Source organism: Semicossyphus pulcher, unplaced genomic scaffold (genome assembly GCF_022749685.1).
Source record: "Semicossyphus pulcher isolate SPU_LCO1_2020_fin unplaced genomic scaffold, fSemPul1.0.p SCAF_6, whole genome shotgun sequence".
Classification (NCBI taxonomy): Eukaryota; Metazoa; Chordata; class Actinopteri; order Labriformes; family Labridae; genus Semicossyphus; species Semicossyphus pulcher.
The window spans coordinates 30,950,721-30,970,038 of record NW_027211737.1 but is presented as its reverse complement, the minus strand read 5'-3'; the positions used below and the strand labels follow the sequence as shown (position 1 = coordinate 30,970,038).

Below are 19,318 nucleotides of genomic sequence, written 5' to 3'. Positions count from 1 at the left end.
ATTAACTATGTAGAGCAATACCTCATGCAGTCATCACTATGAGCCTTAATACTTGAAAAAGGGAATTCTTCTCCACATCTGACACATTTCTGAGGTGGTCCAACCAGCTCCCTACTGCATCCTGGTTGACATATCTGTAGAGGAGATCAGAATAAAATTACACACAAAAAATAATCATGTAACTGACATTCATAATCTGCAAGAGCAGTTTTTAAATGAGAAACATACAGGCTCCACATTCAGATTTCTTTGAAGAGGTCGAATGAAAATGGTAGCATGACCAATCTGGGTTTGTGCATCTTTAAGATGTCGGACATGGTAGCCGTCATTGGGACAGGGGATGATGACCAGTTGGCGACTTCGTGTTGCTCCAGAAATTTTAAGCAGTTCAAATCCCCCTCCCTCTCTGAGTTTTGGAAATGCTGCTAAGAGGAAGTCACTGAACTCAGTTGAATTTGTCTGACTGCCTGAGAAGAGAAGACAGAGGATATGTATAACAAAGGCAATTACTAACATAAAAAGTACTTAATATTATAATAGTGTATTACAATAAAATAAAATTTTAATCATAAATTCACATACAGCAGACATCCTCCAAAAAAGGGTCTAAATTGTGATTATGATTCTATACAAACCTTGAAATGTAAGACGTTTATCCCCCAATCCTGCAGCAGCAAGCCTCTGTTTGGCAAATCGATTGGGGACTAGCTCCACATTTTTATCGTTAAGACAGCAGAAGTTATGAGTGTAAGAATAAAGTTGTGCGGGCACAGCAAGGGATCGCCGATCTGTCAACCTTCTCCCTCCCTGTCTGTACGGGCCAAACAGTCTTGAAACTTCGGCTAGGATAAAGTGAAGACAACAGGCATTTTAGGACATAATAATAACTGCACTTATAACTGCACAGCGCAACTGAAGAAACCCATCATCACCGATTGAATTACATATTAGTCTACACAACCAAACTGACACACATTCTTAATTTTTTCATCCGTACAGTCTCTTATTTCGTATCACAAAACGTTAATTGCGGAAACCCACCGTCAACTGGGTGTGCGGGTGTGTGTGATGGTGGAGGTGAATTTGACGGCTGACGTGAATTTGCCGCGTTTACAGCAGCCGGTGCTGCAGAAAAAAATAACAACATGGTCGGTGAATTCAGTTTAAGTTAGTACAGTAGCCTTTGTTTTTTTTGTTATATAACCACTTTTGTGGTCGCACTTGTTAAATGATCGATCTGCACAGGTGTAACTTACTGTTTTCAAGCTGGTTAGCTAAATCCCGCAGCAGATCTGGCAGCGGCCTCCCAGACGAAGCCATTGCGGGAGTAGCAATTATGTTACCAAGGTTAGAGTTGATAGTAATCGATTGCTACGGTCTGGTTTTCCCAGCTGACCAATCCTGCTTCAGAGTGACGTTAGGTCCACCCACTCAATTTGCATATTTACTTTTCCTCGTACGACATGGACACAGAAATACATAAATAAATAAATGTGGGAATAAATAAATAAATAAATGTAGAAATGTAGAAATACATAAATAAATAGATGTGGAAATGTAGAAATAAATAAATAAATGTAGAAATACATAAATAAATAGATGTGGAAATGTAGAAATAAATGTAGAAATAAATAACTAAATAAATGTCGAAATGAATAAATAAATAAATAAATGTAGAAATAAATAAGTAAATTGATTAATTAATATATAATAGCCCTTTTATGTATTTATTTGGTATATATGCATTTATTTGATCATTTATTCATTTATTTATTTATTTATGCTTATGTCATTTTTTGTCCTTCATAGTAGAGTCAAGGAAGGGTTAAAAGTATTGTGGAGAATGCGGGCATCGATCCCGCTACCTCTCGCATGCTAAGCGAGCGCTCTACCATTTGAGCTAATTCCCCTCCCACTCAGTGCCTTCACTGCTCCTTCAACACGACTCCAAAGTCCACCCCCTCCCTCTGCTCTCCTCTCCTCTGCTCTGCTCTGCTCTGCTCTCCTCTCCTCTCCTCTCCTCTCCTCAGTGCTCCTGTATGTGTAAAGAGACTCCTCCTTCTTAAGCAAGGAGAGGACCTCTACGGCTCAGTGTTTAAACATTACTCTTTATTTGTGGTCACTTAAAGCACAGGTAACCAGGATACGGTCGGCTTTTTAAAGTCGGCTGATTGAGTCGACATCTCAGAGATATGTGATTCCTACAGGACAGAGACACTACGAACATATGATGATCTGAAAGCATATGAAGCATTGCTGTCAAGAAAACTAGCCGACACATTATAGAGTAGTTAAAAATAGCACATTAAACATTGACAGTAAAATGCAACACACACATTCAGCTGTAATATCAATCCAAAGAATCATATCTTTAATAGTAATACGATGACAAGGACCATTTTACTGCACTATCAATACTTTTACTTTTTATACTTTCAGTGCATTTCACTGATAATACTTACAAACTTTTACAATTAAGCTTTTGAATGCGGGACTTTAACTTTAAAGCCCCTTCCCACTGGTCAAAAAACCCACTAACTCTTTTGCTTTGTGGGAAAGGCTACAATCGGCATTCAGACCCGGGACAAAAGACTCTTCAGTCGACCCGGGTAATTATCGCCTCGGCTCCGATCGGCATTGATGGGAACACAAAACCTGTGTCGACACGCTAATCTCCGCCCCCTTTCCGGCGAGATGCTACGCTCCGTCAGTAACTCTGCGACTCCTCGTCATCTCAGCTACAAATTCCGCCCGTCTCCGTCCGAGCGGCGCTCGAACATCGTTTCAAATTTGCCGGCGCCGAGTTTGACAAACAGCCCGAATGAATAGTAGATACAATTAAAACATAACCACTCTTCACTGTTTACTAACCCTGTCTCCGGCGCGTTTGTGACGTCAGACGGTGACACAGCAGAAAAGAGACCGAAAGCAGGATACTCCACTGGCAATGGGACAAAAAGACAAAGAGACAAAGAGCATCTGAAAAGCCTGCGTCAGCGTTGACTAATTCCGGTGGGAAAGAGGTATACGTGTCAACCACACACACAAACACAGACACACTTAAACACACAAGACCCAATGGAATTTAAAAAAGTATGCCATACTTCCGAAATAAGTTTGTGCCCAGAGCAATCAGATAACTGCTCCCTGTATAGACAGCTTTTCTAACAACCTGTGTAACTTTAGTTCTTGTCTGTCAGAGTCAACTGATTCAAACATTTGCAATGTCACATACAGCTCCTCTGAGTAATGTCCTGACAAGTTTCTCTCCTCTGTGTAAGGTAACAGGTTCAGGAGTGTATTGCATGTGTAAAATGGGCTTTTGATTTCCCTCTTTCTGCGTGCACATTTAAAATGTCTCCAATAGAAAGAGGCTAATGTTATTAAACAACAATGATTAAATGTACACATACATTGCAGGTACCACTTAATTCATTAAGCTGGCGTGATTGTGACATTGTAAACATTAAAGGGTTTATTTAAACATTTATAAAGTGTTATTTGAAGGAGATTAGCAAATTGAAATATTTACAGTGCGGAGAGATAAAGCCTAAAAATATAAATGTTGCAATATTATTAACAAGAAGCTATATTTTTCAATATGCCACATGCATGTAGAATTACCAGCAGGTTTCCAGGTGTTTACGTCATATCATGGGGTTCCTATATCAGGATGTTGTGATTCAAGACAGACAATGAGTCACACTACAGATCTATTGTACGTCAATTTGTTTACCCAGCTGGTTGCAGGAAGAAACACTGTTTACAAGCAGCACTTTGCTGGATGCTGGTTTGCAATGAAAAGACGTCAAGTTCAGTTTTCAACTTTCTGGCTGAATGACCTGCAGTTTTTTTCCCCTGCAAATCACTGTGGTGTAGGGATGCATGATATTATTGGCACGTTATCGGTATCGGCCGATATCGGCTTAAAAATGAACTATCACAAAAACACCGGGGAGCAATTCCACCTCTTTTATGCATACTTGATTAAATGACCTCGGCGCAATGTCCCCGGCGCGAAGAAGACCTGCGCGGCGCAGCGTGATAACGTCACGTGTGTCTACCTGCAGCATGAGAGAGTTAGAAGCCAAAATGTCCGTGGTGTGGAAGTTTTTCAAAGTGTCCGAAATAAATAGCAAAACTGCTGTTTGCAATGACTGCTCAGCTTCGCTGATGCGAGGAGGAGCCAAGGCAAAGTCTTTCAACTCTACAAACTTGATTAACCATCTCAAGACCCGTCACCCCGACCGTTGTAACAAATGTGATAAGAGTATCACCATTATACTGTACGCTAATTCCAATACAGAAGAGAGTTGATGATCTCTGCAATTAAGTGTGCGGGAAAAAAATATCGGTATCGGTAATCGGCTAAAAATCTAATATCGTGCATCCCTACTGTGGTGTCATCGACAAGATTACAGACATTTTTTTTTCTTTCTTTTGTAATTACATTCTGTACAATATGGTGCAGACAAACAGGGAACTGTTAATGCTTCAAGATGTTGCAACAACCCCTGTCAGCAAGACAACAAAAGTCATGTTGAAGCCATCAAAGATTTGGTTTGTTTTTCTCTTTAACTTCTTAAACAACCAGACAAAGAATCTCCAGCCATGCAAGCAGCTCTGGGAGGCTGTCTGTATGCTAACAAGCTCACAACCACATTGCTATCATACTAATGTTTACTGTGTTAGCATGCTTTATGTTAGCTAATTAGCAGTAAACACAAAAATACAGCTGAGGCTGATGGAAAATGTGTTAGTTCTCTAAGTATTTGGTCAAAAGATAACAGTACTGGACACATTAAGAACATGAGGATTTTGATGATGGTGCAAATTATGGATAGTCTGGACATCTGTCCTGAAGTGATGATGTTCTCCTGCTGAGAGCAGCTCCTCTATTTTGTTTGCAGTGCATTGTGGGACAACATTGTCCATCTGCAGCCCACTCAAAAAACGAGCAGATTCAATCTGCTTACTGACATCTATTAGTACTTTGCGATACTTCATTGGGTCCCTCTACAGTGTGAACACAGCAGAGACTGCGACCTGCTCAGAGTTAGTTTGGATTAGACACCGATAGTGTTTGTGTACTCACAGCAGTCAGTTCAGTCTAACAGTCCTCCTCCCCAGAGACCACACGGGGCTGCTGGGTAACATCCTTCATGTCCTCCCTCCCCCTCCCCCTATTCTTACTCTAACAGTTCACAGTTAACAACAACATCCTACCTCCTCCTTCCCTGTTCTACATAACCTTAACTTATTCACATTTGTCCGTTATCTTCTCCTCTGTCTCTCCGTTACAAACTTATCCTCCTCTCTCCCCCTTCCTTTGAATCAACACAGGAAATCTTTCTCACAGCCAATCACAGATAAGGATGTAGAGGGACAGCTTATCTTCTGTCCAATGGGAGTGATGTAAAGCACTGAAAGCCCCGCCCTTTAGAGTCGGGATCCCCAACGGGGAGGGGTCGGGGTTCTTAAAGAGACAACAACTTGTTGCTGCTGTTGTTTCTGTAGTTACTTGGAACATTTACACAACTTCTTTGGACAATGTTTTACCTTTTCAAACTTTTCACATCACATAACTTGAAACGATCAGAGTTTGTAAAGAGTTTTTTTCTTGTCAGGGTGGATAAACCGGAGAAATTTGGACTGAAACTCTCAAGGACTGCAAAGAGAACATTTCAACTGCTAATTCTTAAAATACTGACTGGCAGGAGGACGTAAAGAGAAAACAACACTCCCCTCTCATCGTCTGTGTACATATTTGAGCTGCATATTTTCCTTCTTTTAACTTAAACAGTTGAGATGTTGAGTTGTTATAAAAACGCATCATACTGTGTGAAACAATCACAGGTTTCATATTTAAATGTGAATCTGTAGAGTTAGAAGTTACTCCAGCTGTTAAATAAATGCAGCACAATAAAAAACAACAACATGGAGGAAATAATAAATAAAAAATGCAAAAATGATTTAGCGTTCTCCAGTAAATTATGTTACACAGGTTTTTGGAAAACATGTAAACAGGTGACTTAAAATCTGTTATACATCGAGCAAATCAGTAATCTGGTTTCTCCACTAAAGACAAAGGTTCTCCGGAAATGCAGTAACTTATTGTAACTGTTTTGTGTATATGTGTATGTTTGTGTGCATGCTCTGTCCCTGCTTCAGAAACAGGAGTCTCTTTGCAGACACAGGAGCAGGGAGGGGGAGGGGAGGAAGTAGACTGTGGTGTGGACTAGTAGAAAAGCAGTGGAGGGTCAAGAGCAGAGGAAGGGGGTAGTAGACTGGAGGCAAGCTAAGAAGGGGAGGGGAATTAGCTCAAATGGTAGAGCGCTCGCTTAGCATGCGAGAGGTAGCGGGATCGATGCCCGCATTCTCCACTAAACCTTTCTATTCTTCACCTTCTGAAGTGAAAGAGGGGCTCCTTCTAAACAGGCTGTTCAACGCGGGACTGTTATGCAGCTACTCTGCCTTGCAGTTCTGTTTAAAAGGTACAAAGACGGCTTCTTTACTGAGATATTGTACAATCTCTGTATAAAAACGCAGAGAGTATGAACCATACATATTTAAAACAACTATTCAAACAAGGAGGTCAATGGCTGTTAAGACACAGTTTGGTGTTAACACCTATAGCCTGTACACATCGAGAACATAAGTAGTAACTTGAATATGCACGTACAATACTGAGTGTCTGTGTGGATGAGTGGGTTCAATATGTGCATCAGGAGAACTAAAGCTGAAAAAAGCTGAAAAAGACAATTTAGAGTTTTGTGCTTCAGTAGCACTGAGTCTCTTCATACATGTATCACAGACTGTTTTGGACTTGTTGACAGTTGTTGCCCCTGTGAGACCCTTCCCTCTGCATCTATTCTGTTGTTTTACTTTGCACGGGACGTTTTCAGGAGGGGCGCTGTCGTGGTTCCCTGAGCCAATCAAAGCGTATAGGTGAGTGTGGGAGTGCTTCAAATTAGCAACTAGGCCCCATTCAGACCGGCAAACATGGTGAAAGAGCGATGCAGAGTTGGCCCTCTTTCTGTTGGACAGGTAGGTGCCTTAAACCGGGCAGGACAAGCTAACGAACGGTTAGCATGCTAGTGCAAAGCTAACCGGTGGTTAGCATGCTAGCGCAAAAAGCAAGAAACATTCTTACTTATTATACCTTTAAGTCATCAACTGAGTAAGATCATGTTCATTGTTTTTTCTTTTATTTACACTTTTCTCACTTCTTCTCACAAGAGCACATTCTGAGACAGCAGAGAGGGGAAAGGGTTAAAAGTCTGATGGAGAATGGAGGCAATAGTTGTTTGCATAAACTTGATTAAATGAACTTCACCTAAATTTAATGGACAAATCAGCTGAAAATCTGTTTTTTGACCATCAGAGACCCCATCTTGTGATGTCCAGTGTCAGCAATTGTGTATTCCCAACAGAGTTACACTCACATGTTGTGGATCTGTGGCGTCCAGTGTCAGTAGTTGCCTCTCCATCTCTTCTCTCTCTGTCTCTGTCTTCCTGCTGTCTTCTATCTGGATGTCGATCTGTCTCTGTGTTTCATCTGCAGCATCTCTCAGCTGCTCCTGGACAGACAGTTTACCGAGGAGACGACACAGCGCCTCCTGCTGTGTTGATAGAAATATTGATACACTCATCTGAGTTGCCTCCAAATGATTTCTGGTACTGAGTAGCTTAATAGTAAAGGTTTACTGTGGAATTTTCTTGTAAACACAAAATAATGCTGTATACACTTACCCTTCTTTTTTAAATTAATTGTATACCCCCACGTCTGAGAGTCACTGTTTACAATGTACGTGTGTTGGTTACCTTTTTGTCTGTTTTGGTTTCCCCAGGCACTACACCATCTGCTTCAGTCTGATCGGTCAACTGCAGGAGATCAGCCTCAGCTACACAAACAGACACACAGATATAAAGACTTCATGAAACAACAATCAGAATATTGAAAACTCTAAAGATGAACCACAAGATGAAAAAGCAAAACATTTTTAAAAACTCACAGAACAACCAGACATGTTTCCCTCCCCAGGCCGTCATTGATTAACAATAAATAGCAGTCACGCATTCAAACTATGACGACCTTTTTGAAAAGAACATTCTTTATTAAAGTCATTCAGGTCCAAACACCAGTTGCTTCTGGTTGTCCTGAGATCTAGGTTGGAGTTGCCTTTGCACTCATAGCTCTCAAACACGGGAAGACTTTGCCTCTGCATATGTTATTGCTTTTCATTGTGCTTTAAAGTGTTAAGTTTGGACTGAACTGACAAAGGTCCATGCTGTACCCTGTTTTTTCTCCTATGTAACTTTGAAAAGATCCAGCACCTCCTGTCTCAAAACAATGCAAAAAAAAAAAACTAGCCCACGCTTTCTTTACTTCTTGGCTAGATTATTGCAATGCACTATTACTACACGGCTCTCAATAAACTCTATAAACTCTTCAGCTACTGACTAGAACTTGGAAAGGAGAACTTGCGCCTTCTCTGCTCTGACTCCCTTCTTCTAAAATTCTTTTTTAAAAGAATTAAAATTACAAAGCTCTTAATGGTCAGGCACCATCACATCTTCAAGAGCCCATAGTGCCATATGTACATATATGTCATATGTCCCCCATGTGCAGGCTCTACAGTCAATGCTGGATGCTCTGAAGGGGGACATATGTGGCAGGATTGACTTGTTGGCAACTAATTTAAGAACTGAAATTCAGTTGGTACGCATGGAGTTGAAAAGTGCCACCGAACCACTTCTGCAGAAAGTGCCTGACCGCAGAGAAACTATTCAAGAGTTGGAACTGGCAACAAGCGACCCTAGCGACCAGCTCTCCTCACTTCATTCCACAAGACAGAAGTGACATTACTGGCAGACAAGTGTGAAGATTTGGAGGGGAGGTCGCGGAGAAACAACCTTTGTTTATTGGGAATCCCTGAGGGTTCTGAGGGTCTGCCGCAACCGATTACTCTTCACCAATAAGTCTGGTTCTGCTCGAGGTTTCTGACTGTTTAAAGGAAGTTTTTCTTGTGGCTGTTGCAAAGTCATGGTGGATCAATGTTTGGTCTTTCTAAATTATATCACAATGAGTACAGTCTACACCTGCTCTTTATGTTAAGTGTCTTGAGATAACTTTTGTTATGATTTACCCTATAAATGAATATTGATTTATTTATTGATTGATTGATAATGGCTTTTTTTTTTTCTTGCTGTGTTTGAAAGAAGACACATACACAATATTTTATTTAAACACTTTTTAATGCACACATTGAAGGAAATTACTGGATTATTTTTCACTGATTATATCTAACATGATTACATGTGACATATAATGTACAATTATTGATTAGGAAATATTGAGGACATTAAAACATATATAATGAATAATGGTTAAAATTTTAAAAGGCTTCCATTTTTCTTTTCCATCTTCTGTCTCTCGTTTGTGAGGCTCCCTTCATCATCATTAGCCTGTTTTTTCTTCAGCCTCGTCCAAGTCCTCAGAGACGGATGTTGCATTGTTCTGCTGAAACACATTTTTTAGTGTGCAAAATATTTGAAAGAAAACTACAAACAGATCACACACACAAAGATTTTTAATTAGTGCCTTTTAACAAAAATAGATGCAGGCACACCTAGAACGACCCAGAATGTGTTTTAATAGCATGTGTGTGTGTTGTGTTGTCTGTTCAGCATAGTATTAAGTGTCCTTATAGACTTGATAGCAATATGAAGGCTATAAAGATACTTAAAAAAACAACGGTACACTTAAATAGCTATAAACCTTACTTGTGACATGCATTCTTATCACATTAAATCTTACCGCAGATCCTTTTTCTCTGCACTTACGGAAAGAGCAGGTCAGCCATTTCATGTATTCTTCTCTAACCTAGAAAACACAATGGAATAGAACTTGCTTAGAGTAATGCGTTACTGCTCCCATAAAAAAACGAGGGCTGTTTTAATTGCTGTCATCATTAGTAGCAGTGCTCTCTGAATGAAAAGCCTGTCAGAGAGCCTTGTGTACCTCCTTGTTGAGCAGACAGTGGACGATGAAGAGGAAAGTGCCTTGCTGGGAGTTCAGAATTATGAAGAGGACCTGAAAGAAAAGATTTGTCTGGTACAGGCCCAGAATCCAGGTACAGCCCAGTATGACAAACTGGGCCAGGATCTTGAAAACTATCACCCTGTAAAAAAAAGAATTTAAAAAACATATTCTTAACCTTTGGATTAAGTTAACACCTCCTCTATTAGTTGTCAGAATGTATTTAACAGTGTGTAGCATTTAAGGTAGAATACCTAATTGTGTATCTGCTTGACACTATCAAATACATCAAACAAACATAATGGAGAGTCTGTAGAGATGTATTGATCTACGGTACAGGGTCATCATTTCTTTGCAGAGACCATCTTAAACACTTGTGGTTCATACCTGGTGTCTTTGGACTGAGAAACATCACTTCTCATGTTGGCCAAGGTGGGTCTCAGACTCCACAGAGTAGCACAGAACAATATCCAATTAAGCTAAAAGAAGATATACAGAGAGGCTGTGCTGAGTTAAAACAGCAAATTACTAGCAAAGAAGAACATGCAGCACTTCTTTTGTTGTCTCTAATCTTAAAGGCAAATCACACACAAAAGAGGAATTTAACAGCTCCTTGCCTAAAAAAGCATTGCTACTCTAGTCATCAGTTTCTAGTCAAATTATTTTGCAGCGTCCAGGCAAATTCAACCTCCTTTGCATTTACTTAATTCTTTTCAATCCCTCCCTTTGTCACGAGTAGGTAGTTCAGTGCTGTCTGCTAAAACTCAATGCTTTGAAAGCCAAATCGCTCACATTCTACATGAAACAAAAAGGGGTAGACTTTCAGTTGTTATGAGTTGGTATGAGCACCGGGACAAGGTGCCGCTGATAACGGGAATACACACACTCAGCCACCTCGCGTAACTGCCCGCTTGCCTCGATCATCCCTCAGGCGCATGTTTGCAGTTTACAGACGGGTGACACACATACTGATATGGGTGCATAAACATGTGTTTATCCCAGTAATGACGGCATTGCAAAATCCATGTCAGTAGCTGAACCAGTGAGGTAGCCTAAATTTGGTTGGATATTGGATATTCAGATTTTCACGTCATTAACTTTTGAACGTAACAGCACACAATCACAAGGATGGCATATTCAGAAACGGCTGATGACGGACAGCAACATAGAACCTACGTTTATCACGATCGGTGCTGTAGTTTACATTCTAGTGAACGAATGAAGCCGAATCTCTGTCTTGCTGTGTGTACGATTAAGGGACCGTCAACAAATTGCAGTATGGGTTAATTTAAAAATGTAACAACTTGTAAACTAAATTACCTACAAACTTCAAAGCACCTAAGCCCTCTGAAAACCTGGGGAAAACCCTGATTTTGTCAAGTTCATTTTAAAGTTGGTGTGCTTTTCAGTTAGATCCAGGCAGGTAACAGTAAGATAAATGAGTGAAAATGTTACTATGTACTCACTCCAAGAACAGCAATCACAGGACCTGTTAAAGCCCAGTTGAAACTGCGCTGTCTAGAGAGCCAACACCTGCAACAGAGTCAAACAAACAAATAAATTCAACCGAGATGCAGACATCAGACTTAAGGAGGAAAGTGATTAAACGCATGTGTTACTCACACGTCAGCCTCAGTAGCACCATATCCATCAGAATATACCAGTGCAGAAACACCCACAATCACTAATGGAACTCCATAGCCAGTAAGGTAGAGAAACGGCCAGGGGAGGCCATCTCTCTGGATGACCTGCACCCTGGAGAGCCTACGGACCAACAGGTGGAGCTGCAGCGCCTCAAGCAGCATCCACACAAAACTTGCAACAACTAAGAAGTGGAGAAGGCCGGCCATGACAGTGCAAGCCAGCTGTGGAGACACATGATGAGAATCTGAAAAACCACGCTCAGCAAAAAGTGCTTAGCATCAGTTGGGCAGCATCTGATACCTGTGTGAGATCCCATTTGGTGTTATTGGAGGAAAAACAACAATCTGCATCTTTACCTTCTGTTCAGTATATCTGTCATTCCACAGCATGAGCAGATGGGACAAGGCGAGGTTGAGGCAGAGGTGAAGACGGGCTGTGTTGTTGATCTTGGGGTTCCAGCTGCACGAGAGGAAGGTGAAGATGGCCAAAGCAAAGAAGAAAAGTCCAACAATCACACAAATTCGGTTTAGCCACTCGAGGAAAGCATTCTCTGGTGGAGGCTGAGAGAACACACACGCAAACATGTACTGTAATCAAACAGACCTTTGCTGTGGGAACCTGAAATATCTGCACATGCACATCCACACACAGATCTTTAATACCTCCCCTATCTGCATGATGAGGGCAAATGTGGAGAGATGAGAGCAGCTGCACACCGTGTAGTTTTCACTGGTGTACGCAACCCAACAACCCTCTATTGACCAACGCATCGTCCTGTTCTTCTCTCCTCCAGTTTGCCTTCCTTCTCCTATTCCTGACTCCTCCGTTTTGTCCTCCCAGTACACACAGGTCACCAAACCAGATTCTGGTACCGTCTGTTGAAACAAGAACATTTTAGATTTTCAAATATAACAGAAGACAGCAAGCTGTATGTTTCCTAAAAAATAGATGAATAGAAAAACTGAGCGGCACCTTCTTGTGACGGATGGTAAAGTTGACGGGCTCTGTGAGGTTGGTGTTCTTCACTGAGGGTAAGATTGCTGTGATGACATCAGAGTACATCTCTGTCGTGTTTTCTGATTCAAAGTATTCATGCCGAAGGAGACTTTCCATCCCGTTTAATACCATGAAGGCAGCTGCTGCAGAACCTGAAAATGTCCATAAAGTGAAGGTTAAAAACACAACACAACCATACCATGGCTACCCTTTCACAAACCCATCATTTCCCTGAGCATGTGGCTTAATTTTGTGAATGTTAAACATATTAAGGACTCAGAAAAAGCTCAGTTTCTCTACTATAAGTAGAACAACTATCGTATTAATCTGCTCATAATGATCATATACATTTGACATGGTGATTTGCAGGTTATAAACGAATGTGAAATCAATGATAACTAGTTGCATTGCAAAAGGTGGGAAGACAAATTGGCAATATTTCTAATCTGTCGGATATGGGAAAATGTACTGGTATGATTCTTCGATAGCTGCAATAAACTTCATTGTGACTTTTTTCTCACCATTGTTTTTTTGGGCCAGACTTTCCAGGTTGATCTCCATGGTGTTTCCGTTTGCAGAGAGAGTAGAGTTCTCTGAACTGTTCCTTCCAGGCCAAATAGTCTTAAGACTTAAATCTAATACACAGATTAGTATTACAACAGCTTCATTATGTCATCCGCTCTGTTAACATGCAGTAAATGTGTACAATGATGATGAACACATCTTACCCACTGTTGAACTCCTCACAGTTATATGGGTTTGGTTGTGACCTGGCCCCATGAGTGCAGACACTAAAAGGTCCGAGATACTCAGGATCACACTGCCAGTCTCCCCGTCTTCTTCACTACTCACCTTGATTGACTTGGCCCCTGGTCCAACATCTGACACTTCCTGCAAAAATTACATTTTTTAATAACTAACCTGCCTGATGATGGAAAAAAAGACTGCAGTAACAGAAGAGTTATTTGAGGAACATTCGATACCATAGATGCAGAGAGGCAGTTGATCACAGTCTGCCAAGAAAGCACAAAGAAAGGAGAAGTTTAAGTGTTAACCACAGAGTTATATGCATAAAACTGAGGCTGTTAAAACTAGCCTTGCACACGTTAACAAGCATCTAACCACATATAATGGTTAATATTATTGCAGCCAATTATCTATCATGAAAAGAAATACAATTTGTATTTTATACGTTTTTTTTTGAGAGCCCCACCACTCTTATTTTTCTCCTCACCTGTACTGGTAAAATGATGCCTTCATTTTCTTTCAGAACATTTTCCAAGTTGTCAAGAAAAGCTCTTTCTTTTGTCTGACCCTGCAGTAAATACACAACTTTGTCTTACAAGCTGGAATGTAGTTTGCAGTGAATAGTATTATACTAACATTTATGTGACATTTTCACCTCACATTAGAAGTGCAGTTGTTGAGTTCATGTGTGTGTGGTGAATGGAACATGCTAGCTGCATACCCATCTAAATTCATACTAAAGGCTAACACACAACAGTGCCACTACTACCAAGTCATTATACTGAGGCATGGGTAGTTTGTCAGCCTAACTTACTTCTCTCGTGTGTATCTTACATCTGTCCACAATATGAAGAAATGAAACCTTAATATGATTCTAACCAGAACCATGAAACACACACGCATGTTCTCGTTGCTTCTTGTGATACACTGTAAATATCATCTGTGTTAGTGTTTGCAGAGTTGGTTGTTTAATATTTACCTCTGGGGGTTTTATCTCATCTAAAACGTCCTGAAGATCTGCCGAGTCAGTGAAGGAGACAGGAGAAGAAAAACATGCCCCGTCAACCTGCACATCAAGGTGTACTGTATATACTGGAACATATTTCATCTAAAGCTCACCTTGACAAAATGAGACACCGTCTATCCACACAATTCCAGTTGAAGGGTAGAATCCTTCACGGCAAGAACAATGGAAGGCCCCTTCTACATTAGTGCACACAGTATCTTTGCCACATATACCAGGTGTCTCAGTGCACTCATCTATATCTGTAAAGGAGAGAGCACACAGTAAAACACATAAAATATCTCAGGATTTATAGATTTTTACTAGCCCAGCAGCCTGACGTGCCTGAGTTGAACCCTAGGGGAGGGTTTTCTTTGTCTGTATGTTTAACAGTGGGACAGCTAAGTTAAGAACATATGTAAATGTAAATGTAAATGTAAATGTTCTTTATTTATACAGCCCTTTACAACAACCCTTTCGGTGGACCAAAGTGCTTTACAATAGATAGTAAATAAAAAGCAGGTGAGCAGGTTCCCGAGTGTTTTTTGTCTTTCTTATTACACGGCTATTTACGCAAGAAATCCATTATTTGACCTGAAATATTAATTTGGAAATTATTTTATTGATTTAAAAATGATTTTATATCTTCCGCAAAAAAAGTCCATAGCAACGGTTAACTATGTAACCTTCTTAAAATGAGCCAGGATTATCACATTAGATTGAACATTTCCAATGATGGTAAAGTGAAGTGAACGTCTGCACGTTTCACCACAGCTCCTGATTGAGGTTTTCCGCCTCATCACTGTCAAAGGCCGTTGATATTTTCTTGTCTTTAAACACTGCCGCATCACAATCGTGTTTCATTTATCGTCTGCTTCATGTGCCGTCTTCAGTTGAGACGATTTCTCGGTCATTTCTTTAGTTGTTTTTGTCTCTTTTCTTTTTTCCCCACTGTAAACAGGCCAACGTCAAATTTACCTGACTACTTTCTGCCGACTGATATGATTACAGTTAGTCCTCCGGAGTTCGTGATTAGAGCTGCACACATAGTAATGTTCAGTAGCCAATCAAGATTTAAATAAAGGTTTTTTTGTCAAGTGCAACACCTTATTTATGATATTATCATTTAATATGCTTTTTTGTTATGTGCTCAGCATTCCAAAAAGCAAATGAGTGCTTTTTGTCAAGTGTTGTAGCATGCAGACAAACATATATTTCATTAATTTACATTTATTTATTTGGTTTTTGTAAAAAAAACATACTATAGGTTTTTGTTACGCTACCTATTTTTGCTTTTGTTGACTTTTTTTCTTAAATGTGCGTTGCATAAATGAGTTACTCATCACAGAACATGATGCAGTCCTATTTTCAAATCTCAATTAACTTTTAGCACTGACTTAATGTTTTAAAATGTTGCTGAACAATTTGCTTAAAACATATTTTTATAGGAAGGCTTTGATTGATTGGTATTTCATATGCTGCAGTCATTTATTTAATTTGTTCTTATTCATAACTTTGTAACTTGCCCATGTTTTTTTATCCTATGTATTTTGTGAAGCACTTTTAAACGGCCTTTATTTTAATTTTGTTTTATTCTATGTATTCTGTAAAGCACTTTGTGACTTTGTGTAGATAAGTCCTAAATAAAGTTTTATTTTATATATTATTTTAATGTAGTTATAGTTGTATTTACAGAAATAAATGGTAAAATGAAATTGCACTAATAAAATAAATTAGCTCGACAAAAACAAAAATAAAAAATAGTTTTTATATCATCAATTTAGTCTGAACCTGTTTCTCTGCCAGAATAAGGAGCCTGATAAGTGCTGGTAGGGGGTGATTAACTGACCTGCTTAAAGTAAGTCTGTGTTTTTTATGGTTGTTGTTGCTATTGTGAGTGTGTGATAATGATATACAGTTAAGAAAACATGAAGCAAGAACTTGTCTTGATTATGATGTTGAACATTACTGTAAACAGACCTTGGCAAACAGAAGAAGGGTCGGGCACATTGTGGTAGCCTTTATGGCATTCACACACGTAACTTCCAAGGTTGTTGGCACAGGTCCCGTGATCACCGCATACGTCATCAATAAGACATTCATTAAGATCTATAAAGAGAAACAACAGGAGTCTCAGCATGTATAGTACCCTGAACAATAAAATAATGTCATTGCAGCATAAGATTTGCAGTCACAAAGACTCCATTTTAATTAGTACCGATGCAATTGTTGGCCGTCCCAAGTGGTAATGCTGGATCTGTTGCACCGTATCCATCCACACAGACACATAAGAATGATCCAATGGTGTTAGTACATTTGGATAGAGGATAACAACTTCCTGCCGCCGTCTGACACTCATCAATGTCTGCCAAGAGATGCAACAAAGTAAAAAATAAATAAAAATAAAATTACTTTCCTGCAGTTGTATGTATCCCCAGATCAGTCAAATAGCAGTTTACAGTTTACACTGATAAGTGTTTCCCATAGAGTGACTATCTTGTGTTCACAAGAATGTGGCAGATGTGATGACATGTGACATTGACCACCTGAATCTAATTTGAACTAAATTTGGAGACGTTCCTCCCAGCACTTGAATTACTTTAATTGATCTACTATTTCAAACAATGTTCAAGAGTGTGACAGTAACTTTTTGAAATGACAGCTCATCGCCTTGTGCTGCCTATGATTCACGCATGCCTACATGTACGTAAGTTGCAGGTGAGGCACCTATAGTTTATATTTTACATCACATCCACTCTGTGAATGGTTTATGTTACCAGAGCGTTAACCTGCACCTAGACAAGGTGTATCATGCAACTGAAGGTCTACCTTGATCATCCAGCCAACATGACCTATGCATGTTTAAGGCAGGTGTCACGCAGACTCTGCATGCACATTGGCCTTTTTGATGTATGTTAAAGTGATGGGCTGCATTTCTAACCTATTATCAGATATCAGACTCTTTTTGAAGTTAAGTTTACATGTTGCTTCCAGCCAGTATGACCTTTGAGTTAATTTGCTTGACATTGCATGTCTTGTGATGTAACTATTTCACATTTGCTCATTGCCATTGTGATGTTTAAACAATATATCGTGCAGCCCAAGCACGCACAGGAAAAAAACTTATTACAGACAGTATAAATGACTTTGATATTTACTACATTTCAGTTAATCCATACATGCACTTACCAACACATCCATATGAATCTTGAGTGGGAAGGTGTTCAGTGGAGAATTCATACCCAGAAACACATTCACAGCCTCCTGAGGTAGAGCAATTAGCAAGTGGTCCACAGGAGTCTTGGTTACATCTATAATGATCTAAACAGAGAAACAAACACACAAACTATGATCATGCGGAATGAAAAAAGTAGGTCTCTCAAACTTCAGTTACCAAAACATGGTAGAAAAATATCAAGGAAATGATGGTAATGACATATTATTTCTTACATGTTGCATAACCAAAACTTCCTTTTTCATGACTTGATGGTTTGTATACATGGAATCCTCCAGGACAGAAGGCAACTTTCATTTCAACGAAAAAAAGGTGGCAAGATACACCCTTAGTGCCCCATGCCCAATCTATTATGGGCGCGACAGTTTCAAATGTTAGATGTTTTGCATTGGTGAACATTTCATATTTGACATGAGCTTTATTGACTTGAAAGCAATGATAAGCGATTCTGTCTCCACCAACCCCTGTGAAGCGCAACCACTTCCCAACAAGATGTTCATCATTTTTTAGAAAGCCAGAAAAGGCAGACGATGGAAATAAGTGGTTGCGCCATGGTTCAGTTATGTTGGTGTACCCATCACAAGAACCTGCATGACACAAAAAATGACTGCATGTCAGTAATAACTCAACAAAATTACAGTTGTTTTCCCCATAAGCAGAATCTGTATTTGATATATTTAAGTGAATTTGATTCATACCAGCAGGAAAACAGTGGCCAGGGATGAAGAGAGCGCCTAAAAAGAACACAAAGAATAATCATCAACATAATACGTCCATTGAATTTGAATAGCAACACAAATTTTCACATAATAAACAAATTATATAATTAAAAATGTGGTAACATTTACAGAGAAAACTGGAAATTAGCTCGATGCTGAACTGGTGCTGATGTTATCAGTGGCAAGAAAAGAAACAGACGTGTATTTCTAAAAGTTGAGTAAAACTACATCATTTCAACAACATATTTGCACATTATAAAAACATAATATGGTTCAAAATACTCATTTAAGTGATTCCAGAGGTAGACATTAATATTTAATTGTGAAGCCGTAGCGGGGTTATAATAGGTGAAAGTATATACTCTCTAACGTTCTCTAGTTAATTAGCATAATTATTCGTTTTCGCACATTATTAACTATACAAAACCTAAATTGACTCACCCAGAAGAAGTGAAAAGGCACAGCAGTTCATCATGACAGATCCCACTCCACCAAAACGATCCCACTCGATCAGCACAGTTTAAGCTACGTTCCTTTTGGGAAATTTGCACATCATCCAAAAACTGTTTTGCAAGGTCTTGCAATGCAAAAAAACAATGCAAATTCGCTCACATGCGATGGAAACGTTTCAGCTCAACACGACTCACATTGAGACTCAAGGAGGGAGCAGAGCATTGACTAGCACATTTACATAACTCTGAAAAATCTGAAAACATCGCACATTGATGGAAAAGGTCTAAGTGCCACTCTCCAATCAGGATCTATGCAGTCATACCCGAGGGCTCTGCCTCTGGACGCAATTTGGGGTTCAGCGTGTTGCCAAAGGACACTTCGATGTGACTGTAGCAGTCAGGAAGCTCCAATCTTCCGATTGAGAGACGACCGACTACCACTGAGACACAGCCGCCAACAAACAATCTTCCAAACAAACT

General features: G+C 39.7%; 1 protein-coding gene and 2 non-coding genes across 3 annotated transcripts; 1 reads left to right on the top strand and 2 right to left on the bottom strand.

Moving 5' to 3' along the window:
* Positions 1-1,837: 1,837 nt before the first annotated feature.
* Positions 1,838-1,910, bottom strand: trnaa-agc (transfer RNA alanine (anticodon AGC)). The gene has a single exon. It is a non-coding gene; the product is annotated as a tRNA-Ala (tRNA).
* Positions 1,911-6,310: 4,400 nt separating this feature from the next.
* trnaa-agc (transfer RNA alanine (anticodon AGC)) lies at positions 6,311-6,383 on the top strand. The gene has a single exon. It is a non-coding gene; the product is annotated as a tRNA-Ala (tRNA).
* A 3,034-nt stretch (positions 6,384-9,417) lies between these two features.
* LOC138610049 (adhesion G protein-coupled receptor E3-like) lies at positions 9,418-18,858 on the bottom strand. The gene is made up of 21 exons (XM_069682744.1): positions 18,828-18,858; positions 18,366-18,401; positions 17,883-18,254; positions 17,622-17,753; positions 16,651-16,797; positions 16,413-16,541; positions 14,549-14,695; positions 14,409-14,446; positions 13,917-13,997; positions 13,666-13,695; positions 13,411-13,573; positions 13,204-13,317; positions 12,659-12,834; positions 12,349-12,561; positions 12,043-12,246; positions 11,666-11,907; positions 11,509-11,575; positions 10,430-10,521; positions 10,025-10,184; positions 9,821-9,886; positions 9,418-9,520 (listed from the first exon to the last, which is right to left on the bottom strand). Exons 1-21 carry the CDS (start codon positions 18,856-18,858, stop codon positions 9,464-9,466), a joined length of 2,697 nt encoding a protein of 898 aa, XP_069538845.1. The 3' UTR covers positions 9,418-9,463.
* Positions 18,859-19,318: the final 460 nt, after the last annotated feature.

Coding starts and splice junctions, on each gene's coding strand:
- LOC138610049 (XM_069682744.1), bottom strand. CDS start 18,858: ATGAACTGCTGTGCCTTTTCACTTCTTCTGG. Junction 16,542..16,650: donor GACGGCCAACAATTGCATCG/GTACTAATTAAA, acceptor TTCTCTTTATAG/ATCTTAATGAATGTCTTATT. Junction 12,247..12,348: donor TCATCATGCAGATAGGGGAG/GTATTAAAGATC, acceptor GTGTTCTCTCAG/CCTCCACCAGAGAATGCTTT.